The 27,450-nt window shown below is 42.1% G+C and overlaps 2 protein-coding genes across 2 annotated transcripts in view; one reads left to right on the plus strand and one right to left on the minus strand.

Moving 5' to 3' along the window:
• Nucleotides 1-177: 177 nt before the first annotated feature.
• On the minus strand, nucleotides 178-4,057 carry dnaaf3l (dynein axonemal assembly factor 3 like; the record flags this gene model as incomplete). The annotated part of the gene is made up of 11 exons (XM_079447673.1): nucleotides 178-316; nucleotides 692-766; nucleotides 850-964; nucleotides 1,043-1,253; nucleotides 1,934-2,056; nucleotides 2,148-2,270; nucleotides 2,340-2,516; nucleotides 2,601-2,761; nucleotides 3,289-3,382; nucleotides 3,458-3,570; nucleotides 3,976-4,057. 11 exons carry the CDS (start codon nucleotides 4,055-4,057, stop codon nucleotides 178-180), a joined length of 1,413 nt encoding a protein of 470 aa, XP_079303799.1.
• A 5,729-nt stretch (nucleotides 4,058-9,786) lies between these two features.
• The window catches only part of kcnc3b (potassium voltage-gated channel, Shaw-related subfamily, member 3b), a 43,576-nt gene continuing 25,912 nt past the window's right edge, over nucleotides 9,787-27,450 (plus strand). Inside the window, exons 1-2 of the mRNA XM_079487581.1 lie at nucleotides 9,787-10,037; nucleotides 16,636-17,303. Coding sequence (XP_079343707.1) covers nucleotides 16,686-17,303 — 618 coding nt within the window. The 5' untranslated portion in view covers nucleotides 9,787-10,037; nucleotides 16,636-16,685. The remainder of the gene's footprint in view (nucleotides 10,038-16,635; nucleotides 17,304-27,450) is intronic.

A 27,450-nucleotide genomic window follows, 5' to 3' on the forward strand; every position in this document is an offset into this window, starting at 1 on the left:
TAGCTTTATTCCACATTACCCAAGTGTTTGGATGTTGTTTCCCATAGAACAACTCTTAAAAACCAGTACAGTTTCTTTTTTTGTTTAATGGGGACAAGAAGAAAAGAATTGGCAACACAAACATTTTTATTCACAATGTAGTCGATGCAGTACTTTTGTTCTGACATCAGTCTGCGTTCAATCCTGTTTCAGTGTGAATGTAGAATACACATCACCGCTCTGGTCTGGTTTGGGTGTAAAACCTGATTCTTCAGCGATCTCTTTCACTCTCTCAGCAAAGCCTGACACCAGCTCTTTAGAGAGGTCCAACAGGAAGCTGAACAAAACACAATGAGATGAGAGGTATAGTGATAGAAAACAACAGGATTCAGGAAAAGAAAGAACATTTGCACATCCACAATACAGACACATAAGGCCACATTATCCAAAATACATATCGATGTGCATCTCGTCTCGAGGTGTAAGGCGTAGCGAAGTCCATAAAACTAATTGACCGAAAAGGTGGAATGGACATAAGAGCAAGTTCAGTATATCTGAGGGACCTAGGTCAGACAGATATGGAGGCACAAGACCATTCAATGCCTTAACGTTAGAAGTCTTATCTTAAAGTGAATCGGTGATGCCACGTGTAGCCAGTGAAGATCACGCAGTGTGGTTTGGGTAAGAACTGTGTGTGTGATGGCAGACTTACGTGACCAGCTCTATTACCAGAACAGCGTCAGGAGCAGCGATCTGTCTCAGAGATGAGTCTATCTGATGAACCATACTGAGACAGAGAGAGAGATACACTGTTATCCTTTCTGAAGCTTGACTTAAACACAGTTCTGTGTGGTCTCTGGGATGTGTCACCTGGCTGAACAGTAGATGGTGTTAAACAGGTTCTTGTATCTGGATTTGAGAGGAAGTTTGGTGAGAGAGTCTGGAGACAGAAATGAGATTTTCACCCCTTTTATATCCATCAAATCTGTAAGAACACAGAAGCAGGAGTCAATGTAAGCGGATCTGCGCTGATACGTATAAATGTATTGTGTCATGATGTTACCGAATGGATGTGATGTCTCTTCTGCTGGTTTTGTGTGAGTTTGAGAGCTGGTCTCATTTGTTTGTGTGTCCTCGGGGGTTTTGGGGTCAACTGTGGATGGGTTACAGGTAATGGAGGTGCTGGGAGCATCTTTATTTGGAGGACAGCACCTTCTACTGGATAAACATTCAAACAACGTCTGGACATTCACTTCAGAGATATCCTGAGCAGTCTGAGCAAGGGAGACAGCCGGAGAAAGGTCAAACTTGACATGAATAATGTTATCTTTATATTAAACAATGTAAACTACAAGCAGAAAAAAAACATTTGACCCTTTAACAGTATATTCAGTTTAATGATGCACACTTGTAGTTCCTTAATGAAATGTAAATGAGATTATTTGATAATGTATAAAGGGTTATTAATGTATATGATGCATCATAATGTGTTTTGTAATACATGTTGTTGTATACAATTACAGTATAGGTAACACTTCAGTATAGGGGGCAGCTCTCACTATTAACTGGTTGTTATTAGCATGCATATTATTGCCATATCGGCCATTTATTAGAATTTATAAGCACATATTCTGCATGGCCAGACTCTACATCCCTAATCCTACCCGATACCTAAACCTAATAACTACCTAACTTACTATTAATAAGCAACATATTAAGACTTTATTTGGGGAAAAGTCATAGTTAATGGCGAGAATTACCCCCTATACTGAAGTGTGACTGAACTATAAAATAAAATAAAAGTGTAATAGTGAATTGATAAGTGTTATAATGTATTATATGTAGTCACAATTATTAATGAGACATTACAGTGCATTATAAAGTGCAATACAATTATAATGAATACATGTAAACTACTTTTATGCTTTGAGTAAAATGTTATCGATTTGTTTACCTTTACATGTTGATTGTTGTGTTTCTTCAGCAGGTCTTTGTCGTCAGTCTCTATGCCAAAGGCCAGATATGGACTGGAGACAATATCACCCCAATATCCTCGAACTGCAATCCTGTTTCCTTTCTGATAAACACACGTACACAATAGTTTATCAATGGTACTGCTAACACAAACAATAGAGATTTGTTCGGTCAAATATGTGGAAACCACGCACGTGATTGAACAGTCGTGTGGAGAGCAGACTCTGATTGGCTGATTGATAAATCCCCTCCCTCATCTCAAAGGCCACACCACTTTCTCTCCACTTTACATACTGATGTTTGTTAATGACACCGCACTGAGAGAGAAGAACTCATTTAAAAACGACTTTCCTTCACCAAAAGTCATCAAGTGTTGTGTCACATACGGCTCTCTGGTGCAGTTTCATGGTGAGATCCCAGTCGAAAACGCCCTGACGTGAATCATATCGAGTTCCCAGGTGCTGCCGAACACGGGCGTCCCAAACCTCACGTGCACTCGCAGGCACAGAAGGAGGTTGTTCCCACAACTTAAAGATCTGGACCAAATCATCTCTCTCCTTAAACTGACGTAAAACACCAGAGGGTTACAAATCACTGACATGAGTGTGAACAGAAATGTGTCTGTAAATGATGAATGTTTATCGGACCTTCAGAAGACTCGTGTCAAGGCACGGATGTGTGTGTGAGTCAGAGACCAGTGTGTGTGTGATGGACCGAGAGAGTTCAGCTGACGCCTGTTTGACAAACGCATCCGTCTCGCTGCGGATCTCAGAGTTCCCAAAGATCTCCAGAAACACTTCTGTCTTCTCTGAAAACATAAAACACAGATTAAGCACAAACCTGAGGAATCTCCAGTCCGATGTAGTGAAGTGTGAGTTCTATTAATAACAGAAAAAAAGAGCCTGCCTATATTTGAATTATAATCTGAAAAGCAAGAATTCTAGTGCCATTAAATATATACAGTATATACTGTTTGCTATAGGCAGTCGTGGCCTAATGGTTAGAGAGTCGGACTTGTGCCAGTTGGACCCTAAGGGCCGGCAGGTAACGACTGAGGTACCCTTAAGCAAGGCACCTGACCCCTACTTGCTCCCCGGGCGCTGCAGTGATAGCTGCCCACTGCTCCGGGTGTACGTGTGTTCATGACTTGCTGTGCGTGTGTTCACTACTCTCTGGATGGGTTAAATGTAGAGGTCACATTTCGGGTATGGGTCACCATAACTGACACATAGGGCACTTTCACTTTTTTCACTAGAACTCACAGAGCAAAGGCGTTGTTCATATGAATCACAGGCAACAACATTCAAACAATATAAATGTTATGGTAGTACACACTGTGGGGATTGAGGGTCTCGGGGGTCAGAAGTGACAGGTAGATCAGTAGTAACTGTCTGGCAACAGCTTCCATGCTGTTCTCAATCACCCAAACCTGCAACACAGCTTATCTGAGGCATTGTCGTGTGTCATAAAGGCTGATTTAAAGATGATGTACAGGTTCACGCACATGTATCACGTCACTCTCTGTGACTCCAGTGAGGGTCTTCAGGATGTGTCTGGGGTCTCCGCTGCCCACCAGCAGAATGTTGACCTCTCCGTGTGGCCTCACTGTGTGTAAATCTGTAAGTATTTCAAACAACACATGTATGATCCGGTTGTTAGTGGTTCAATAGGTCTGTTATTAAACCCCTCTTTATCCAAAGCGACTTACGGATGAGGAAACATTGGAAGCAATTATAACAACAAAATACATAAGTGCATCAAAACTAGTCCATTAAAGCCTAGCACAGTATACAAAGCTCAGAATAGTGAGGTTAGTATTGATTTTTTTTTTGAAAGAGGAGAAAGAAAGGGAAAAGAATTAGGTTGAATCAATCAATCTTTAGCTATATTGCTCAAGTGAATATTGACATTATAATCGCCCAAAGCCACTTACATTGCATTATACTACATTGACGTTTACATATAAACATTCGTTTGTAAGTCTGTGCATATGACGGATGTGTATATTATGGGGTAGCAGACCTGAGCTCAGCAGGTCTCGTGCTGGTCCGAAACCCCACCAGGTGACGCATCCCGCGCCCTCAACGCTCCGACTCGCGCTCATTCCTCTAAAAGAATATGATTTCTTTATTATATTCGTTTAATGTTAAAGATCTTTTCTCGTTTCTTGCTATGCGCTTCGATTTCAACGCGGTAGTCGGTGACACGACACATGGACGATATGAATCCTGATGACTCGCCTCTTGAGCGCGTTGAAGTTTGGCGGTTGCCTAGCAACAGTTGGAGTCCCTCCCCCTCTCCACATATTTATTATTTATTATTATTTGTCTGAATTATTGCGTTCACTAAACAAGAACAACATCCCATCATCATTCTATGTGTTGTACTGTCTTTTAAGGGGAGACAGACTGACTCTCTGCAGACTGAATGATTTTCTGCAATCATGCTTTAAAAATGTAAATGTGACCAGTTGGGTTTTATATATTGCAGTTTACATATGATCACTGATACATTTATAAAAGTTTGCAAGTGTCAGTTCTGTGTTCCATCTGGACGGTTTCTGTAATAAAGATCCACAGTTCGGTCAAAGCTACTGAGGGGTTTTATATCACAAATCTGCTTTCAATTTACTGTTGTTTGTTGGCAGATCATATCCAGAAGACAGACCTCGGAAACAAACAGTTTATTGTTCAATGCAATAGGCCTACACTTAAACTTAAAGTCGTTTCAAATTGTTGTATCAAAATATCGGCTGTACTTTTCTGGTCGCAACATCAGATGACGGAGCAGACTGAGACTGCTTTTGTGCTTCTGTAGCTGTGCCATAGTGCGCCATGTTCCAGTATTAATGTTGTTCCAGTCGCTTCCATTGTTCACCTCATCTGGAAGGGGCTTTGGATAAAGCGTCTGCTAAATGACTGAATGTAAAGGACGCCAATTATAATCGTTGTGTTTTGAGGCCCAAGATGCTTCTGGAACTCATCGATATTATGTTCTTATTTGTAATGACCTTGAAGTTGAATCCAGTATATATGGTCTAAAACCGCCTGTTTTATAATAAGTGAGTGTGTGTTTTCTGCCAGTAGGGGGCAGTTAATAATGTCATTTCATCAGAAAGTGCCCAAATCAACCTGAAATTACGCTATAATTCAATAGCACACACATCTTTTTTTATAAACTGCAGACACATATTCTGTGTTGCTTCTTTTGAATTTAAGAGATTTTAATCTGGTTGCTTTAAGCATTAAATCAAATGCTAAATTCATGCTTACTTCCGTTGTTCCTTTATTTTGCAGGCTTACGGTGGATTTTCCATCGGTGTCTCAGATGTGTAGAGGTTTGAAATGTTTCTCAGTCTGAAGAAATGGCAGAATCTTTGCGAGGAACGTTTAATAAGTGACCTGTCACTGCAGCGCATTGATGAACTACACAATAACATCTCACAGAAGTTTGTGTCGTCCTCAGAGTTCTCTCTTGTTTGCCGGTCTGATTTTGTATCTTGTGATCCCGGAGATGATGTTGTTCTGTCGTGTCACCTTCAACCAGCATCAGTGGTGCTTTAATGGAAATCAAGTGGCACTATAGGGATGGAGAGGTGACGGCTGTGAGGATAGAGCTATTCTCTCACGGAAGGATTTCCACAATGTGTCTGTGTGTCTCACTATACTTGTGAGGTCATCCATGAGCTGCCTACAATAAAAGAATGGATTTTTCTTCATATAATCTATGAGTATTCTTCAGGCGATTGTACAGTACTTGGGGTCATATATCGAGATAATAACGTTGGGGGATATTCGCCGATGCACATCAAGTCTGTGTATTTGTGGCCCAGTCTGTGAAAACTAGGCTGAAATCTGAAAATGTAATTGAGATAATGAGCTTAAAAGTTTGATTTCAACCATTCATTTCACCGTGTGTTGTTAAAGTCAACATGAATGTGCAGTAATATGCAAGTATATTACTTTCGCACTTTTATAAATTGGACAGCAAGTTTTGACTTGGTTCAGATGTTAATTCCAAAAAACGAAATGAAGCATCTTTGTATGGTGTTGAATGACAATGAGTCTAACATCTGTTCATGCTACAGTATACTGACAAATGTAATTCTCCCTCCAGCTGAAAATGTTACCAGACTGACAATAAACTGCATGCTGGCCCTGGAGAAGATTTGCTGTTCATCTCTTACCTGAAACCAGTGCTGTAACCACGAAAAGTCAGTGGATAAGACGACCACATCTCAATTCTTAGTATAAATGCGGGCAGGAGACAACATGTAGTGACATGATGTGAATCGAGTGGATTTGTCTCCCCAGGAGCTTGAAAGAGGACATGTTTCTATGATGTGCATCAGTCAGATTCAGGAGAATACACATGCAGGGTTCTTCATGTTAGAAGTCACACAAACTCTCTGTATTATAAATTTGCCATTTCTATAATGTCTTTTTTGAAATACTAGTTTATAAAGATTTTTTCTTGATTTTTATTTGAGATGTTAAGAAGAGCATTGATACAAAAAGCACATCTAAGCATCTTAAAAGTATAAGTCTAAGGAAAAAAAGTGCATGCATATAAGAAGGGACGATGTAGAAAAATGATTAGAAACTAGATTAAAGAATTTACAGAAGACGAAAAAGAGACCTGATGTTAAATCTAAGGAACAGGCTTGCAGACAATGAGAGAAGCAAAAATGGACTTTTAACCAGACCGTTATTAGTCTTCAACTACTGATCTCTAATTGTATCTCATTGTTGTCACTGTCATCTCTGTTATTGTCTAAAAAGTTCAGTTGGTTTTGTGAGCTTTAGGAGTTCATAAGTGAAACGTGTGTCTGTGAACAGTCATTCTTATTTGAACATTTGAGGATGATCAGAGACTGTATGCTCCTGTAACTCCTGTAACTGAATAGTAATGATCAGTTTTTAGTTCAGACCTGCATTCAGTCGGAGATGAAAGTACACTGGAGAGAGAGCGAACAGAGAGGACAACATTAGCACCTGCTGACAGAAATGTGCACATGCCCAGCACATTATTGGCAAACAGTAAGTTTAAGACATAAATGAGGTGTATATGATTAATAACGTACACCATATCATCTCGTCTCTATGTAAATACATGGCAGAGTTCTTTTCTGGGCTTTTTTCTGACCTTCTCTGATGTTGTTTGTCTCATTTCATTTTTAGATCCTACATTCAGACGAGTATGGAATGGATTGAGTATGGAAATCCCCCAACCAGTGAGAGACCACCTACTTTTTATTTAACATCTTTATAGAAACATTGAACTATTTATAACTAGCTCTTCCTAAAGTTTTAAGTTCTTTATTCTATCACTGCTTTCTAATTGTATTTCATTGATCTAGTCTGTCAAACCTAATAACTGTTCTATGAAGGTTAGGTTTAGAAGCTAGAAAAGATCAGTCTCCTAGGATTTAAAAGATAAACTCTGAAATGAAGAGAACACATTTAATTATTTTGGAACTAACCTTCGGTGAAAGATGAAGGTACACTGAAGAGAGACAAAGCAGCTATACGATTAGTGAAGTACACTTTATAATGACTTTATTTTAATCATGACTATATAATAATATTCTTTAAAAAGGGACAACATGTTTTGCTTTCACATTAAACATGATATGCACAAGAGGCTTTACATGTTACGATTCCTACTTTAATAGACGTACATTCAAATTGTTGGGTGAACATTGTCCCTAAAATGTATAATTTCTGTGTGTTTCTCAGGGTCACCAAAGAAAAGATGTGTCCGTACACACGTCCTGCTGCTTGTTGTATGTGGGCTCTAGGAAAGAGGGGATCTACTGTTGACACTGCATTTGTTTGTGTGTGATTTGGTTCAGCGTGAAACACTTTGCTTGTCTAATATCTTGCTGTGTTTGTATATATTGCAGCAGAAGGTGAGAGAATGTCTGCAGACTGAAACACAAGTAATAGAGTTGACATGATCTGATGAAATTGTGGTCAGAAGGTTCTAATCTCAGTGCCAGCAGGTCATGACTGAAGGGCCCTTGAGCAAGACACCTAACCCCTGATTGCTCTGCAGTAATGTGCCACTGTATAAAAACTACTTGTAAGTCGCTTTGGATAAAAGCGTCTGCCAAATGAATAAATGTAAATGTAAATTTGATGTCTATCTGAAATGTGACGCACAGATCAACTCAGTGGCTAAATCCTGCTTCTTCCATTTGAGATCAATAGCTAAGGTCAAACCGTTCTTGTCCTCCAATGACCTTGAAAAGATTATCCATACTTCTACTTTTGTCCGATTAGACTATTGTAACTCTGTATACTGATATAAGTCTAGCCTCGTTAAACCGTCTCCACCTTGTTCCAAATTCTGCTGCTCGTCTTTTAGCTGGCACCAGAAAAAACAATCTCACTTCACTGGCTGCCGGTGCAATATAGAATTCATCTGAAATTGATGATTCTTGTTTTTAAAGCTCTTCACAATCTAGCTCCACCTTATTTAATGGATCTCTTAAATCTGAATTAAATAATATAGGCACCTGAAGTGTCTTGTGAAAGGGACCAGTGTTGGTCAGATGCGGCACTAGATGGCAGTGTTATGAAAAGTATTCAACATCAGCATTTGATTGATGTTGATGAAGTCTTACTGCTTTATTGCTCCCTGAACTCTCTGTAAGTCGCTTTGGATAAAAGCATCTGCTAAATGACTCAATGTCAATGTGATTGTTATGGTACAATTGTTTGGCCTCTCGTCGCTTGGTAGCTAAATCAATTCGAATGGTTTTCAAAGTTACATCTTTTTCCTTCCTTCTCTGATTCATTTTGATCTGCCTCAGTGAAGGTGGTAACAGACAAAGATGTGCAGGAGGCCGATTGAAGGACTGCAGGAAGCACCGTACTGGACATAAAGTCATAAAGGTTTGGAGATGATATGAGCGGGAATAAATGATGAAAGAATGTTCTTTTTTGGGAGACTTGTCTCTTCAAAAGTACTTTGTTCTCTGTGAATTTCTCTGTTTTCTAAATATGGCGCTGATCGTGTGACCTTCAGTCTTCAGTGAATATCAGGGCGCTGGTGTTGAGTGTACAGAGGGGTCCGTGTGTTCATGCAGAGGGTCTCTTACGATTGTGAGTTAATCCACCACACAGCAAAACCTTTTCAGTGCCGAACATGAGGAGGAATGCTTTAGTTCACTGAGACAAAGTCTTTAGTTTTCTTCTTAGGGCCCATCACTCCGAATAGTGATAAAACCTCATATATGAATTAAAAACATTGACAAATCTAGCATTTACTTTTAAGATCAAAATATTTCAGTGGCTTAGTGAATGTCACAAAAATAAACAGTTAAGAAATCATTTAACTGATTATTCTGTGGGATATATAAGAAAATCCAACCGTTAATCACATATAAAGTCTTGGTGTTTACAGTGCTGACAAAACACACCATCTGATGACAAACAAAAACATTTTTGCTCGATTGTTTTCGTTGTACATTGAACAATAATGTGAAGGTTTTTGAATGAAAACGCGCCTTGATCCGCCACGTCACGGTTAACCTGCGCGTGAGTCCTCCCACCGCCCGCGCGTGACATCTGACAGAGAGGAAAAGATGAAAGAAAGAAAGAAAGAAAGAAAGAAATGCGCGAGGTGCAGCTCCGCCACAGACACGCGCGCGTCCGTGTGTGTGTGGGAGCGCGCGTGCCGTCTGTCTGAATTAAGCATGAAGCGCGTGCGTTGAGGAGAGAAAAACACCATCTTCACCATCAGCATCTTCATCATTGCACGAGACAGAGCTGTTCACACGCGCAGGGAGGAGAGGGGCTGAAATCAGGCTCGTGACAGTTATTTGACGCTCAGACAGGTGTAGCATTAAGACAGGGTGTATGTGTGTGTGTGTGAGTGTGTGTCAGTGTGTGTCAGTGTGTTATCTTCATTATTGTTAATTGGCGTATTTACAAGGGTGTCATTTATTAGCACCAACACGCGCGCGTCTTGTTAACCGTTTGTGAACCATCCGTGGAAAATCGCAGCACACATGTCGTGATCTCTTCGGGTTTATTCATGTGGATTTACATATGATCTGAACTCAACCTATAGAACAAGTGAGTATACTACTAAGTGTAGATGTGATGTAGTGTGTGTGCAGTCTCAGTTTATGAATATTGTACATTGTGTCTGGCTGATGTGCGCACGAGGTGAAATAAAGTCTCTTTCTATCTATTTGTTCTGTTTTCATTTTTATGTTAATATGTTTAAAATCTGATTGATGTAAGATAAGGAGAACATTGCCTTACTTTCACAACATTCAACAAGTCTTGTTTTGTGTCCGGTGTAATCATGGATACAGAGATGCACAGTTGAGTATAACAGCCACATTATGCTGCGATAATACAGTTCGTTGCACTGTACTTGTATGTGTGTAATGACAATAAAATTGAATCCACATTTCATCAGAATATCATGGAAGACAGGCAGGTGTGTCAAATGATGCAGGGAACACGGTTACATACATACAGTGTAAATTTTACACTGTTTACTCAATTGTCCCCTATTGGCCTCAGTGGAGGCTGCCACCGTACATCACTAGGGTCTGTTTCCTGCAGGGATGAGTAATGGATAGAGAGAGAGAGAGAGAGAGAGAGACTATAGAAATCAGAAGGAAGCTTCTGTGAATTAAAAGCACAGAAGGCACAACGGGGAGATGTCAGGGTTTATATTTATACGGAGTGTAAATAATTGAACTCAGTGGCCGGTTGTGTGATGTAACTGGTGCTGAGTGCTGGGAAGATGACACACGCGCTGTGGAGTTGAATATTTATTATTGTATAGAATGAGAAAGATAGAAGACCTTTTGGCTTTGACACTTGTACTACTATGTAGACTGTAGACAGGGACGCACCGTTGAGTTGTCTAAAACAGCAACCAACCACACAGATGCTGGATTGTTTAAACGCATTGTTGGGTCAAATAAACGTTATCTGTGTTAGTTGAACCCAGTGCTTGGGGTTTTGTTTGACCCAACTCTGTGTTGAAAATAGATTTTCGAAAAAATAGGAATTGTCTAATCAATGAGAACAGAAATTAGATTTCTGGTATGAATATATTCCTCTTTTTAGTTTGACATGGTGATTTATTTTGAATCCTTCAGTATTTCAGATTATTCAACTTTGTTTTGATATAATCGATTTAAAATGAAATGTTTAATTCTACCGTATCAGCAATGACACATTGAACACACTTACACCTTTTTTATGCTCTGTTCCTCTTTTTCTGTCTGATAATAGCACAAAACTGTTTCCTGTTTTCTTGTTAATGACTTCTGACTTCCCCTTGATTTCTGAATTCTCTCTGATTTCTGAACTGTTATATCACATTTACTTTTATTATCCTGCTATAGCTCTAATGTTCTCATGAGTCTACGGTATGTAAACCTCAACGTTCATGCGATGTACAATATTTATTTGTGTTTGTAGAGGATTGATTCTTGGGTGTCATTTTGGCTACTCGCTTAAGGGTTATGAATGTATACACTAGTTGCAATACAGGACAGTTCTGATAATCTATGTTTCATCTCTCTCTCTCTCTCTCTCTCTCTCTCTCTCTCTCTCTCTCTCTCTCTCTCTCAAGACCGTCTTTTCTGTAATTGTTGTTAAACTAGATCTGGGCTCTCATGAACAGAGGTGACAAAGGGCTTTCACTCACTGTAAGATGATACACTTTACTCATTCAGCAACTTTGACCTTCACAATTCCAGTAATCTCTTACATTTTGCCCTCTTCACTTCTTACAGAATTGATTTGTGTATGTTGCCTGTTTCTGCCGCTGATGAATCGCCTAAACATTAAAGAAAATGGATGTTATTTTTATAAACATGACAATGTAGATTGCTCTGATAAAGATATGATAAAGATATTCATTTGACTTAGAGCCTACAAATGATAATTGTAGAAAAAAATGCGCTCAAAGTGTATTTTTGTTTACTGCTTGCGTTCAGGATAGATTTGTTGCTAAATGTTGATCTATACTGTTCTAAGATCATTGGATTTCGAGATTCTGTTTTATTTAAAGCATTCCTTTTTGTCTCTAATTTACCCATTTAAAGTGTAGTAATTCCCATATTTTGCTGTTTTTGAAACCATGCCATTCTCACATTCTCATACTTTAAGTACTTCTCTGTTTAATACATGTTATTTTAGTCTATGATCTTTGATATCAAAAGAGAACGAAGCTCTGATGTGACTGGATGACAGATGCAGTTTTTAGGGACAGGTACTGTAGCACAGGATCATAGTTTGCTCTTCTCATCACAACTGAAGCTTCACTGCGTTTTCTAATACGCTGATGAAAATGTGAAAAGGCTACAATACACACACAATCTCTGCTATAGCGATGAATCTACACACGCATGAACACCAGCAATGCTGAAATGAATTGTGACGTGATGATTCCAGAAGTTTCGATTTTGATAATTTGTGTAATATAGAGGAAAACCTTTTGCCTTTATTGCTGTGGGTATTTTTGGACAAATAAATACCCCATGCGTTCAAGAGATAAGAGTGCTGGGAGGCAGGGAAAACTCTCTCTCTCTTTCCCATTCATGGTATATTTCCTTCTGCATGAATGACTGTGATGTTCTGACCTTTGAAGGAGAGAGAGAGAAGGGAATGAAGATCCGGGACGGAGTGTGTTTTTTATAAATGTCTTGATGAAGCGTTGGAAATTATTTGTTCAGGGTGGAAATGGATGTGTGGTGTGTTGCATGGGTTGATACAGGACATTGAATAGGGTGTCACTGCAAAGGGGAGGCAACTCCAGAACCCTGCATTGCTGCAGTACCATTGAAAGTCTATGGGGGGCTCCACTGGACTAGACAGTGGAATGTGAGGGTCTGCCAGCCTTTAGAGACAACGAAACCCTCTAAAGAGGGTCTTTTTTGTGAACCGCAGTGGTGGGGAACATACATACTGCTGCAGGTGTCATCTTTAATACCTACTGCTACCTCAATCTGTGTCGTTTACAGTCTGTCCTTCACATTATCTTGTGGTTTGTATGTTCTTTCTTTTTTTTATGACCTCTGTGTTTTGTCCTTCACGTGTTTTCTACCTTTTTTTATTTTTAATGGCTGCAATCCATCATTTATTTGACATCTTTTTCTCTTTGACAACAAAAAGTTTGTGAGTGTGGGCCATGGTCAGACTCTTTGAATAGTCAAAAATATTTAAGACACTTTCTGTCCGTCAGTCATTTAGCACATTTCTGCACGTATAGAAACCTGTTTTCTCAGCTTTGATTTTGACAGCTTTGGCAACACCGAGATGATGTACTGCTGTTCTGATGTCAAACAGAGTTTACAACCTATAATTGTGAGTCGGATGAAGATAAACCCTTCCATTATTACAAAAACAAACATTAAAGGTGAAGTCTATTTTTCTGTGCCAGCAGCATCGACAAACAGAATTGCAAAAAAAAACATTTTCAGAAACTCTGTCATTGGTTAGAAAAACAGTTAGTCCCGCCCCACACCATGTCATTGGCTCCATTGTCGTCCTGGTTTTGAGAACCAGTGTTGCACTTTTAGAAGGAAACAACCTATCAGTGGATAACTTACATCTGTTGGCCCATATTAATGGGGTAGTTTAGCTTTTACTCAATCCCTCATGTTATTCCAAACCTATATGACTTTCAAGATATTTTGAAGAATGTCAGTAACCAAACAACAATGGCTTCCAGGTGATCTCCATCATTGAATTTGTTTGTGTTCCAAAGAAAAAGGACTCACGTTCAGGTTTAAAAAAACTATAAAAGGTGAACTATCTGAAATTTTTTTACCATCAAAAAATGTTATACCTTTAAGGTTTTAGGCTTACACACACACACAGTGTTCCCGCACTCTCCTCTTTTTTACTCCTTGTTTCACGTCATAACATCTCTTGTATGATCCTGCTTTTCCTCTGCCTCTCTCTTTCCCTTTCTCGCCCCCTCCCCGTCTCTGTCAGTGTTGGTCTCTCCTGATCTCTTCAGTTCTCCCTCCCCCTCTTACCGCAGTGTTACTGCTAATGTATATTAGCGTCACTGCAGTCCTCTTCAGCTCACCCCTATTTCTCTCTCTCCCTGAGCTTCCATTTCCTCTTCACTTCTAACTGCATTTCTGCCTTGCAACGTTTCTCTTATTTTGCTCAGGTTTCATTTGCCGCATTTACACACGCACATGCACATGCAGCAGAGAGTGCAGTAGAGAGATGAGGTGCTGGATAAAATCTCTTTCTGCCCGTGCCTCTGAATTTCTCACACCACTTACATTATCACTAAACATGCCTTCCATTTTTTTATTTCTCCGCTTTTAACCTTTTGTTTGAGAGCCCCTTTAAAAAAAATACAAATAAATAAATAACTGAAATGAAACGTCACCGCTCTGCTGAGCTCTGGTGCTTTACACAGACACATATGCACGCACACACACACGGTGCAGTAAAAAGATGTTAACCCTTTAATTTCTCGCACTGGACTGTTATAGAGCACTTGCTTTCTGTTGTTAATAACTTTGCACATTGTTAGATTTTTTTAAATATAATTTTTATGGACTTTCTCTAATTATTCCCTAATGCCCTTATTTGACATGTATTTTTCTCAGTCTTAGCATCCTGAGCGCTGCAGTGCCGCTGTCCAGGGTGCTGAAATCAGAAATCAAACTTCTTCCTTTTCTCTGCTTTCTCTAAATCTGTCATTTTGTTTCTTTAATATGTTTACCCTCCCCTCATTTGCCCTTATTACCCACTGTCATTTCCACCTGTGTATTCACTTATCTCACTTTGTAATTGTTTTCTGTCTTAATCCCTCCTCTGGGTGCCCTTAAGTATCACATTATTCTATTAATGACTCACATTTTTTAATTGACCAGCTGCTGTAGAACATATCAGACTAACAACGGCGTGTATTTATATACTGCTTCATCTTTATATGCCTCGCAATGTAGCATATGACATATTGAAGCCTATTACAGTTTCAACACATTAAATAACTCAACTCTCTATTAAATAATAATTTAAAATATTTCTGGTTAATTTTCCTTACATTATTATAATGTATAACTTCATAACTTGTAAAAGCAATACCACTCTATAATAACTCCGTAAGTTTCCAACTATTTCTAGCTTTAAGCAAGTTACTGTGCAGTTGTGCATTTCTCTGTAGAGTATATCATACTATACTAAACATCAAAGCATAACTAAAATAGTTTACATTTTCTGTGCATACTTATACAAAAGTGTCCATTCAACCATAAAAGTACGAAATAACATCTTACCCCAAATTGTGTTTCACTTTACTTCCTCCTAGTCACTCTTTAAGCAGTTGGTTTCGAGTTCACTAACTTTGTCTCAAGTGCAGAATTAGGACAGAAAGACAGAGAAGTGACAGAGGAAAATGAAAATAATTCAGATCAGTAGATTTTTTCGCTGCAAAAGATAAATATGTAAAGTATTAAAACAAAGGAATGACTGAAGAGAAAGAAAGAGATCAAGAAGCACAAATGAAAGGAAAAATAAAAGACAAGGAAAGTATATAAATAAGGAGGTGATCAGATGAAAGGAGATGGAAAAGCAAATGTGTTAGTAAAGAGTAAAAGTAAGTGATGCTGGAGTCCGGTGTGGTTCCCAGTGAATTGTGATTCCTTAATGCAGAATTGGAGAGCGAGGGGTGGGAGGGGGGATGTGGGGAGTCATTTTAGATGGGGTCCAGCACCGCACTAATGGGTGGAATAGCGTTTGGTTGAAATAAGAAGTAGGCTATAAAGCGGAATGCAGAAAGTCTTTTTACTGCAGCAAATCTGCTCTCTCTCTCTCTCTCTCTCTCTCTCTCTCTCTCTCTCACACACACACACACACACACACACACACACACACACTCTTTTTCTCCACAACCCCTCCCACCATGTGATGCTCGGGCTACAGTACTGCTGTGTGTGCATAATGAGCATCTCTCTCTCTCTCTCTCTCTCTCTCTCTCTTGTTCTCCCATGCAATGAAGCTGCATTGAAGCTCTTGACTTATTAGCCGATTTAAAAAGATAGAGAGACAGCGAGATGGAATCTTTATCAGTCGCAAGAGTCTCTCTGTGTCTCTCCCGCAATTGCATCTTTCTTGCACTCAGTGGCAATGCTTTGTGAGGACATTTGACTGCAATAAGGCTGTCACATTTGATAGACAGCATCTGGTCAACATGATGTTACTGTAACAAGCATCGGAAAAAATCTTGTTCAATACAGTATTTATTTTCCTACATTTTACAAGGTTGAGACAGTGTCATTGAGCAGAGAATGGACTGTTAATGGGATCTTAGAACTGTTGAATGGGACATGCACAGTGAAGGTGACATGCCTTTGGTCACCTCCCATATTTACAGTTATGTTGAGCATAATGGCTAATAAGTTGTCCTAAGGAGCACAACTGTGGTCTGGTTGTTGATCCCATCACATGCCCTTATTGTCAGTCTCCTGTTCTTTGATTTTTTTGTGTTTTGTATGAATTCTTAATGCATATATACTGCTTGTCCAAAAACATACAAGGTCATAGTGTGCAATGTGATGAATCTCATTTAACTGCAGTATTCTTGATGTATGAATACTAATATGGTTAAAGTAGAGTTGTAAAATGTTAAATACCATCTTTACCTTTACTAAACATCTCCCCCTCCCCCTCCCAGGCTGCTGCTCCCTCCTCCCCTCTCCGCTCTTCTCCTCCTCTCCCTCCCTTATGCTCAGTTCGGTGTGTGTCTCCTCATTCAAAGGGCGCAAGGGTGGGAACAAGTCGTCCAACAAAGCATGTTACAGCGTCGACATGACTTGCCCGTCGGAAAGCGAGAAGATCGTCATCAACTGCGGCGGCGTGAGGCATGAGACGTACCGGAGCACCCTGAAGACGCTGCCCGGTACGCGGTTGTCATGGCTCACTGAGCCGGACGCGTTCAACAACTTCGACTATGACCCGAAGTCCGACGAGTTCTTTTTTGACCGACACCCGTCCGTCTTCTCCTTCGTCCTCAACTATTACCGGACGGGCAAGTTGCACTGTCCCAACGACGTGTGCGGGCCACTATTCGAGGAGGAGCTTGCCTTCTGGGGCATTGATGAGACGGACGTGGAGGCGTGCTGCTGGATGAACTACAGACAGCACCGGGATGCGGAAGAGGCGTTGGACAGCTTCGAGAACCCAGAGCCGGAGGTGCCGGAGGACGACCCAGCGCTCGCAGGGGACGGGGATCTGAAGCGACTGTGTCTGCAGGAGGATGGCAGGAAGGCAGGCTGGTGGCGCGTGTGGCGACCCTGGATCTGGGCGCTTTTCGAGGACCCCTATTCATCCAAATACGCGCGGGTGAGTTTTCAGCACCACATCACAGTGGACAGCTCCTTCATTTAAAAGCATGCTACGTGCATTTTGCGGTTAAGTTGTAAGGTTGTAAATGTACGGTTGGTTCAAACCTCACAAAGTGGTGATCTATGAAGTTGAGCTTCATTCAAGACCCCTGTTTGTCCAGGTACAATAGGGTTGTGAGTTCTAACCAGACAAGGGGGGTTATATGAAGTCTAGCCATTTCGCATTTGAGCTTTATCATACTCTTGTCAATTAGAAAATCGTGGCATCCCTTTACCAGTGGACTCCTCAGAATACACTCTCTGTATAAACAACTTTGTTGTGTTAGTAGGCACCAAAGAGCCTGATGCTTTAATATTTGGTTTTGTAACCAACAAGTCGTGGTCATGACAGTTAAAGTCAGACTGAAGATCGCGTCTCTTTGCATAATACCATCAAGGAATAGTAAATCTCTATTTCTCCAAATAATCATGTGTGTGTGTGTATTTCGAACGTAAAAGTAAGTTATTGAGCATGTACAATAGTGTGGTTTCACTGAAGGTGGTAAATCCCAGTGGGCTGGTAGCTGAAAGACATAAGCGTTGATCTGTGAGTCATTGTGCCCTTGAGATACAGTGTACAGTGAGTGACTTTGAATGAAAGTGTCAGCCAAATGATTGTACAGTAAATTAACTTGTGCTTGTAGTTTATCCTAGTATAGAGAAGCCGAGCGGTTTAAAATTTGGTTTGATAAAAGTTGTGGGTTTCATCGCCAAAAGTGCTGATTTACGAGCTAGCCTTGTGCGTTGATCAAGACACTCTTGATTCTGTCAACTGAATTATTAAGACACTTTAGACAAAACGAGTCATTTTTGTTTATGATTCAAGCTTCTTCGTCCGACTGCTTCGGTGAGCAGGGAAAGTTGATTGCATGATTGCAGCAGTCGACCCAATTCACAAACAAGCTCTGAACGGTGCAGTTATCAGATCATGAAAACCAGATCAGACCTATCCAGTGCATCGCTAGCGCTTGTCTCCAGACACACATCATCCTCACATTCCCTCACATCTTTGTGAGTAACAGCATGTTATTGTGCTGCATTGAGAACCACAGCTCATATCTGCAGTCCTTCCATCCTGATGTTTTAAAGTGTTGCTCAGTCGTACAGTAGCGGCCACACAACCGCATTTATAGCTCATAAAACCCGCTACTCTTATGAATGTTTAATGCTTCCGATGCTCCATGCAGGAAACACAGTCGCCCGCTTGTTAATCGCGTCCTTGGTAATTTTCATTCGAATGCATGCCTGTGTTTTAAGGGCTAGTAGTGGCTGCTTCTGTTTCTTCAGATGGGATTATATGCGCTGATACGAGGTGTTTTACAGAGAAGTGGTTTCTGATCTTGCAAGACGGTGATTGATATCTTAGCATGGAGAGACGCTTAAACGTTTGAAACCGAATCCCTCAGTGTGGCCGCACATCAGGTGGTATGTTCATTCGTGTGCGTCTCAGGTTTAGAATAATAGAGGAAGTGTCTTGAGGTTGGGTTACAGGAAATGTTTGGGTGCTTATTGAAAATCTATGACCATGTGTTGACATTGGCCCAGTTATGAACCATACTGCACGGATTCATCAGCATATTTACTTATCATCTTTCATATGTAGTGTAGAATCGATGAAAAAGCATGACGCTTCAATTCAACAGCATTTATCAGCAGTATCATGTGGATTTTAAGTTATCTATATTTTTCATCCTTATGCATCCTTATCCATCCACCTCATACGTGATGTCATGTAAAGAAGTTCAGTTGGGTTGGTGGTTTACAGTATAGTGATGTATAAATATGCATAGATGATATAAGCACAATCCTTGATGGTGTGTGTGTGTGCATTTTAAAATGGATTTAGAGTTTAATACCGGACACCTGGGAAATGCATCTCCATTGTCTGAATGTCACTCGCGGGTCAATATTCGCCTCAGTTCATTCACCTGCTTTCTCAGCCAGAGTTACTGTACAGCTGATGCTTTGAACATGAAAGCATTCATATACAAACGATCACACGTACTACACATACAATCAAGTGCTTGACTGTTATGGGTCTTTTTAATGATGCTGATGTTAATGAGTACAGCAGGCAAGGTGCCCGTGTAATGATGGGACTGTAATCTAAGAAATAAGATTTAAGGAAACATTTACTTTGAAATACAGTAGATAACTTTTTTAAAAAGACACAGAATGTCTATTGATGAGCCTACTGAGAGACTGACACAATAACACAATGAACTCTTGTGTTTTTCAACCAATCGACCAAAATAATTGACATCTTAACCCTTGTATGGTCTTCAGTCTATAAAAATACTTTACAGATGTTTACCAGTTTTCCATATGCTTCTGTTAAATTGTATATAGTATATAAAAATGTGAAGAGTTCATTTGCAGAAACAGATAACTCTTTTTAAAAACATCATGTTTTTTTCTTGTGGGTTTCCAATTTATATGATTTAAACTGCAGATGGGTTGTTTTGGTTTTGAGTAATAATTACTCAAAAAATACAACTAACACAACAAACCACAATAGAAACATGATAACATAATAAAAACATGTTTTTTGAAGTCTTGGCAAATGAACTCAGTAACACTTTACAATAAGGTGCTTTTTGTTAACAATAAGTTAATGCATTAGCCAGAATGAACTAACAATGACTAATTCAGCATTTCTTAATGTTACTTCATGTTCATTTCAGCATTTACTTATACATGATTACAATCAAACGTTGTTAACATCAACAAACATTAACAGGGATTAATAAATACTGAAAAACTAAATTGTTCATTGTTAGCTAATGCATTAACTACTGTTTACAAATAGCACCGTATTAATAAGTGTTACCATAAACTCTTCATGATTGTTTTTGGTAAAATTATTACTACAAATGTAGGATATGGGTAAAAAATGTCTAAAGTTGAAACGATAATCGCATCATCTCGTTTATTGAATAACACACATGAGTTAAAATAGGCAAATATTAACCAAACTAGCTGATATATGCATGTCCATTAATACAATCACCTCAACAGAACAGGATTTCTCAAGGAAAGCGTCTGAAAGTCTGAGGCATACCAGCACTGTAAGAAGACAAAGAGAGATCTTGCAGAATAAGTGCTGTAGTGAAGCGGGCAGCTGGGGGACAGCGGAGAGGTGACTGGAAGGATGTTATTGACGTGATTTAATGGCGGTTGCTGGAGATTCACGGCACGGGTGAAGTGTGAAACATTTATGAGCTGAGCGATAATGTACATGTTATTCATACCAGCACCAGTCCTTCCTCTGACCATCACACGCCAGCTTGCCTCACACACACACATACACAGTGCCGCAATTCCACCCTCTACGCAGTCAGAGCTGTGCAGTGGAGCGAGAGACGTTGAGATATACTGGGAGTGGAAGATGGAATATGAGAAAGAAGCAGTGGTAGAGGGATGGAGCGGAGAGAAAGATGGATTACAGGAGAGAGTGGATGTTAAGAGGGGGAGTGGTCAGAAAGGAGAGGACGAGAGAGGGGGAATACAGGAGAGATGCTTTATGGACTCATTTCAACATCTTCAATTATGACTAAAGGCAGCAGCTGTCCACATCCCCCACTTTCTGCTATTGATTGATCTTTTATTGATCGGCCTGTCGTTGTCTGTTAGAATGGATCTGATCAACACACAATGCATTGTACAGCTGACTGCATCGCAAGTTAAACTGTGACACTTCTGAAGGTTATTGAGAACCAATCCTCTGATACATGCTTTAAAAACAGTCCCATGGTGATCGATATGTGTCTCATTAATATTGACATTAGAGGTTAAGACTAATATGACCCTTTTTCTATTTGTGTCAGAGCAGTGCATTGATATCTCATATGCTCTTGCCATAGATTCTTTGACACAATCTGTGAAGGAAATAAATGTTTTCTACAGTATTTGCAGTGTGACATCATTCATTACAGCACAAATAACTCCGGTATCTGACAGCAGGTGTGACAGCGGTACAGGCGGTGGTTCCCTTTCTGTCGGTCTCTCGACGTTGTGTCGAAGCCGACAGATGGGGTTCGCCCTTGAGAACCAATCATCTCTGACTGTTTTGTAAAGGCCAATGAAATTGGCGAATGAAATTTGCATGCCGGGCTCCACCCCCTGATATCCGGGTATAAAAGGGGAGCCGGCGTGCTCATTCACTCAGCTCTTCATGCCATGGCCACCCTGCAGGTCCATCAGGCCAAGGGACTGAAGGAGCTCCACGAGGGTAATCACTTCAGAGCGTGCACAGTCAGTGCTGAACTGCCTGAACCTCTTCAGGCGGCAACCAGCGGTCCCCCTGAAACTGTTTCAGAGGCTCCTGGGCCACATGTCATCCTCGGCGGGGGTAATTCCCCTTCGGGTTGATGCACATGAGACCGCTTCAGCACTAGCTACAGGGTTCCCTAGAGAGCGTGGCACAAAGGCAGGAGGCGGATCCGCATTACGCCTCTCTGCCGTCGTATCCTAACCCCGTGGTCATCAGTGACCTTTTTACGGACTGGCGTCCCTATGGGGCAGGTCCCGAGGCGCGTCGTGGTGATGACCGACACCTCCCTACAGGGTTGGGGTGCGGTGTGCAAAGGGCACACAGTGTCGGGGCGCTGGACGGGGGCCCACCTGTGTTGGCATATCAACTGCCTAGAGTTGTTAGCTGTTCTGTTGGCCCTGAGAGGACTACGGTCCCTCGTGCAGGGCCAGCAAGTACTGGTCCGATCAGACAGCACGACTGCTGTAGCGTATATCAACCACCAGGGTGGTATCCGCTCACGGCAGTTAACGCAACTTGCCCGACGCCTCCTCCTTTGGAGTCAGCAGGTGACGAAGTCTCAATGCCCTGGACACCACCCATTGCCCGCTTTGGTACTCCCTGACCGAGGCCCCCCCTGGCACGGATGCCCTAGCGCACAGCTGGCCACGGGACAAGTGGAAGTTCGCCTTCCCCCCAGTGAGCCTCATTGCACAGGTCCTGATGACCCAGGTCCTGTGCAAGGTCAGGGTAGAGGAGCATCAAGTGTTACTAGTTGCGTCGTACTGGCCCAACCGGACTTGGTTCTCGGAGCTAATGCTTCTGACGACAACTCCCCCCTGGCAAATTCCCCTGACGAAGGACCTTCTCTCGCAGGGGAAGGGCATGTTGCGGCACCCGAGACCAGACCTCTGGAACCTCCACGTCTGGCTCCAGGATGGGACGAGGAGCTCCTGAGTGGTCTACCCCCCGCGGTGGTGGAGACCATCACTCAGGCCTTTAAGTGGCGCCTCTTCTTGTCTTGGTGTTCTTCTCACAGAGAAGACCCACGGATTTGCTCGGTCAGGCACGTGCTGTCCTTCCTGCAGGAGAGGTTGGAGAGTAATCTCTCCCCTTCCACACTGAAAGTGTATGTAGCCGCTATCGCCGCTCATCACGAACCAGTTGCTGGAAAACCTCTAGGGCAGTATGACCTGATCATCAGGTTCCTCAGGGGCGCGAGGAGGCTTAACCCACCTCGGCCGCGCTCCGTACCCTTGTGGGACCTCAATGTGGTCCTGGCGGGCCTTCAGAGGCCACCCTTCGAGCCCCTCGGAGAGGCCGCTCTTTCTCATCTCACGATGAAGACGGCTCTCCCAATGGCGCTCGCATCCATCAAGAGGGTGGGGGATCTGCAAGCATTTTCCGTATCCACAGATTGCCTAAATTTCGGGCCCGGTGATTCTCACATGACCCTGAGACCCCGGCCCGGCTACGTGCCCGAGGTTCCCACTACTCCCTTCCAGGACCAGGTGGTGACCTTGCAGGCGCTCCCCACCGGGAAAGAAGACCCAACCCCATCCGTGTTGTGTCCAGTACGCGCCTTCCGCCTCTACGTGGACTGCACGCAGAGCTTCAGAGGCGCCATTCGCGAGGTTCTACAACCTCCGCGTGGAACCGGTGTCAGCTCGAGTCTTACAGGGTAATACCAGGTGAGACCGGCGGCCGGAAGGGCGTACGCCTGTGAAGAGCGCCATCCCCTCGTGGGTCAGTGCGCGATCATCTGCCTCCCTTCTTTCCCCTCGGGCGAAGAATAGGCATTCCATCCATCACTAAGCCCTCAAGGCAGTGGGCTGGGCGGAGTAGCCTGCCACCTTTGGCAGGCCCAAGCTGAGTTAGCCACGTGTAGCTCTAACCGACCTCAGTGCTCCAGACGTAGTAACCCCCCAGCAGGGTGGTTCCGTCTGAGATTTCGTCATGACTTGGTTCCCCTTCTGGAACCCATGACCTCCCCCAGGTGGACATCCACCTTGCGGCATCCCGCACATACCTCCCATGAGTTCTTCCCTGCCGGTAAGACCATGTTGATCCTCCACTGTTTCCCCCCTAAAGGGTGGGAACTGGTCTCCGTAGCGCACCTCCCCCTTGAGGGAATAGCGCTTACCCAGTGGTCCTACGGTACCGGATGGCTCTCGCCAATGGTGCCGTCTGAGATGGCCGAGGGCAGGGGCTACCCATCTTGCTAAAGCTCTGGGACCCCCTGTCTGCCTACTAGAAGGTTACAATTTCGCGAGAGCGCTTACGTCAGACTCGCCTAGGCTGGTCAACGTCGCTTCGCTGGATATTGTGACGCGGCTAGTGCCATGGCGTTTTCAATAGGAACCCCATCCCGACACAACGTCGAGAGACTGACAGAAAGGCAACGTCTCGGTTACGTATGTAACCTCTTTTCCCTGATGGAGCGAACGAGACGTTGTGTCCTTCATGCCACTACAATAGCCGTTCGCTGCAGCAGTCACGAGATGCTCTCAGGCTCCTCAGCACAAAAGGTGAATGAATGAGCACGCCGGCTCCCCTTTTATACCCGGATATCCGGGGGTGGAGCCCGGCATGCAAATTTCATTCGCCAATTTCATTGGCCTTTTCAAAACAGTCAGAGATGATTGGTTCTCAAGGGCGAACCCCATCTGTCGGCTTCGACACAACGTCTCGTTCCCTCCATCAGGGAACAGAGGTTACATACGTAACCGAGACGTTTTCTCTCACATGCCATTGAAAGCCATGAGCAGAGATGAGCCTGAGAAATTGCCATTAACAGTCTCTCATTGCTCGGATGTTACTCATTTAAAGCTCGGGAGATGGAGTTGTGCTTCATTTCAGGATCAGCTTAGTCTCAGATCTTTCTCATATAATTGCTTTTGAAAATAAATACAGAAACAAATAAGACAATTGGTCAAACACGTGAAGAGTTTCATGTAAATGAATGTAGACTGTAAAGGTAAAATCATGTGGATTTGGGTCAATTTGATGAGAAATGTTTGCGTTGATATTGAGATCCTCAATCATATTGACTTTTGGCAGACGAGACCAATCTGAGGTCAGTTTGACACATTGTTGACGTCTCTTCTCAAACTCCAGTGACAGACATACTTGTGACCAGGCCAGCTGACAGTCTTGCCTGGGCCCGGGACAAGATAATCTTAGATGGGCCCCCCCGTGCCCAGATCTCTCCTTTTCCCTTGCTCTTCCTCTCCTCTGCTCTTCCTCTCATGTTCCTCTCCTCTGCTGTTCCTCTCCTCTCATGTTCCTCTCTGTTTCTTACCTTGCTCTACATTGACTTCACTAGTTCCAGCTTCACCGTCTGGGCCCCCCCCTATCCTGGGCCCGGGACAACAGACCCGTTTGTCCCCCCCTATCGGCGGGCCTGCTTGTGACATTTCTGACTCTTTATCTGAGACACAAATGAGACTTAAGCATGTGTCCATTTGCTCTTCATTTCATCTCATTGATGTCAAGGAGAAATAATAGAGCTCAGTGGTAAGAGCATTGCGTTAACAACTCAAGGTTGTGTGTTGGATCCCATATGTATAAATATATAGGATAATGCAATGTAAGTCGCTTTGGATAAAAGCATCTGCCAAATGCCTAAATGTAAATGTAAATATGTCTGATTATCCTTTCTGATCTCATACATGTGGTTTGTTGCTATGCATGGTATAAATTGCATTATTTCTGGAATTAGGTCCGGTTTCATCCATCCATTGTCACCGATATCATTGCTTTCATAATGTACTGTATGTTTGACCAAAAGCATCTTAGCATATGAAGGTCACATTAATCTTTGAATCTTTATTGATGTTCCAGTGGAGTCTGATTGTGGGTATCGTTAGCATGGAGTCTGCCTCTATCAACAGTTTTCCCATCAGAGTTGATACACACCGGCCCTCAGGGTCCTGGGACATCTCCTGATCCTGTCCGCGGCGTGCCCGAGTTCCTAACTTATATTTAACTAACTGCTTTGGGCAGCTCTTTGTGATATTTTGTCAGGGATTTTGGTTTTGTTAAGAGAAAGCAGTGACTTAATAATAATAAAAAAACTCACAGGTAGATCTAAAAAAACCCTATCCCTCTTCTCTCCACAGGTGTTGTTCTGGCTTTTGTTGAAACTAGTAACTTTGTATTAGCACCTATTGTACTATTGCTCTTTTATGACATATCGCTTATTGCTCCCTGAACTCTCTGTAAGTCGCTTTGGATAAAAGCATCTGCTAAATGACTCAATGTAAATGTATTTAAAGGCAAAGTTCACCCAAAAATGAAAAGTATTTTCTTTTGCAGAACACAAAAGAAGATATTTTGAAGAATGTTGGCAACCGAACAGCACTGGACCCCTTCACTTCTATTGTACGGACACAGAACCATTGCAAGTGAATGGGGTCCAGTTAACAACAGTCTTCAACACATCTTCTTTTGTGTTCTGCGGAAGAACGTTTGCTCAGGTCTCAGATGTTTCTCCTAAGAAACAATATGACTGAGATCTCAAAAGTGTCACAAACATTAACTACGATTTGAATAGCATAGTGACATTTCAAAATGATCTTGAACTTCCCCATCCAGATATTCAGCCAATCCCAACATTTCGTGTTTTAAATGATTGTGGTGCAAAGTGTAAAGCTCATTCTAGCAGGAGTCAAACCAATCCAAAGCAACAGACTTCATGTTGGTGTTTGTTAGACGGCTGTGGTTTGGCTTTGCTTCATCTACAGCTCATTGATGAGGTGCTTCATGCTTGTGTTTGTAGAGTCTCAGGGTTCCATACCTGAGCTCAGAGACACTGGCGCCCTGTTCCATCAATATTTCATTCTCAGTCTTGACTTGGCTGTAGAGAGCAGGCGGATGAGCCAGTGGATTCGTCTTCTCCCAGGGGCTCGGCTTTCGGGCTCCTGGTTGCTTAATTGACAAAGACAAGTGTACTGTCATGTTCCATGGCCGATTCCAGCAGCCGTCCCTCTCTTTTATCCTCATGCCCTTGACGGGTACTTTAATGATCGGTGGTGGCACCAGGGTTCTTGAGAGAGGCTGGCCATAAGACCGAATGAAAGATGAGATCTCTTTAACATCTGAGTTGTTTCTCCTAGACATCAATGAGGTTAAACCGAGAGCGTCTCAGATATTTGTCTGGAGAAATCGCACAAATGTGTCTGTCATTAGAGCTTCAGGAGAGATCTCAACAATGTCTCAGACTGAGCTCAGAGTTGTCAAGTTAATAGAGGTCAATATTATTGATGATCTCAATATCTTCTCAAACATTTCTCATCAATTTGATTCAAATCCAGATTGTTTTACCTCTACGATCTACATTAATTTTACACCTCCAGACTCTTCATGGATTTAAATGTAAGTTTTGATTGTCCAAAGCAATTATATGAAAAAAACTCTGATCTTTCCAATCCTTCAGATTGTTTTCTAAACACCAATATGCCTGGCGAGATATCATGCCAACTCTGGCATGCCTCCATTCTAAAAACTCATGGCGAGTAATTGAATATTGTGAATGAGAACAAACTTCTCTTCTCTGCGTTTTATCGATTGGTTGTAACTCTACCAGCAATGTTTGAGTCATTCCCTCTCTACTCCCTGTCACAACTCTTTCTGCTGAAACCCAAAGACGCCCATTGGGCATTAGGAGCTTTATTTCTCAATATACACACTACGAGACATATTTTGCCCATGCGCTCACACAGATTTACTCGTCTGTGCACTATTGGTCATGTATACCTTACACTAGACTGACTCCTGCGAGTGTGAACGATTGGCGCCAGACCTTTGGCAGATTGAACACGAGGCGTTTCAGTTTTCCCTGACACAGGTGTGT

This window comes from Barbatula barbatula (genome assembly GCF_947034865.1).
Source record: "Barbatula barbatula genome assembly, chromosome: 23".
In the NCBI taxonomy this organism is placed as follows: Eukaryota; Metazoa; Chordata; class Actinopteri; order Cypriniformes; family Nemacheilidae; genus Barbatula; species Barbatula barbatula.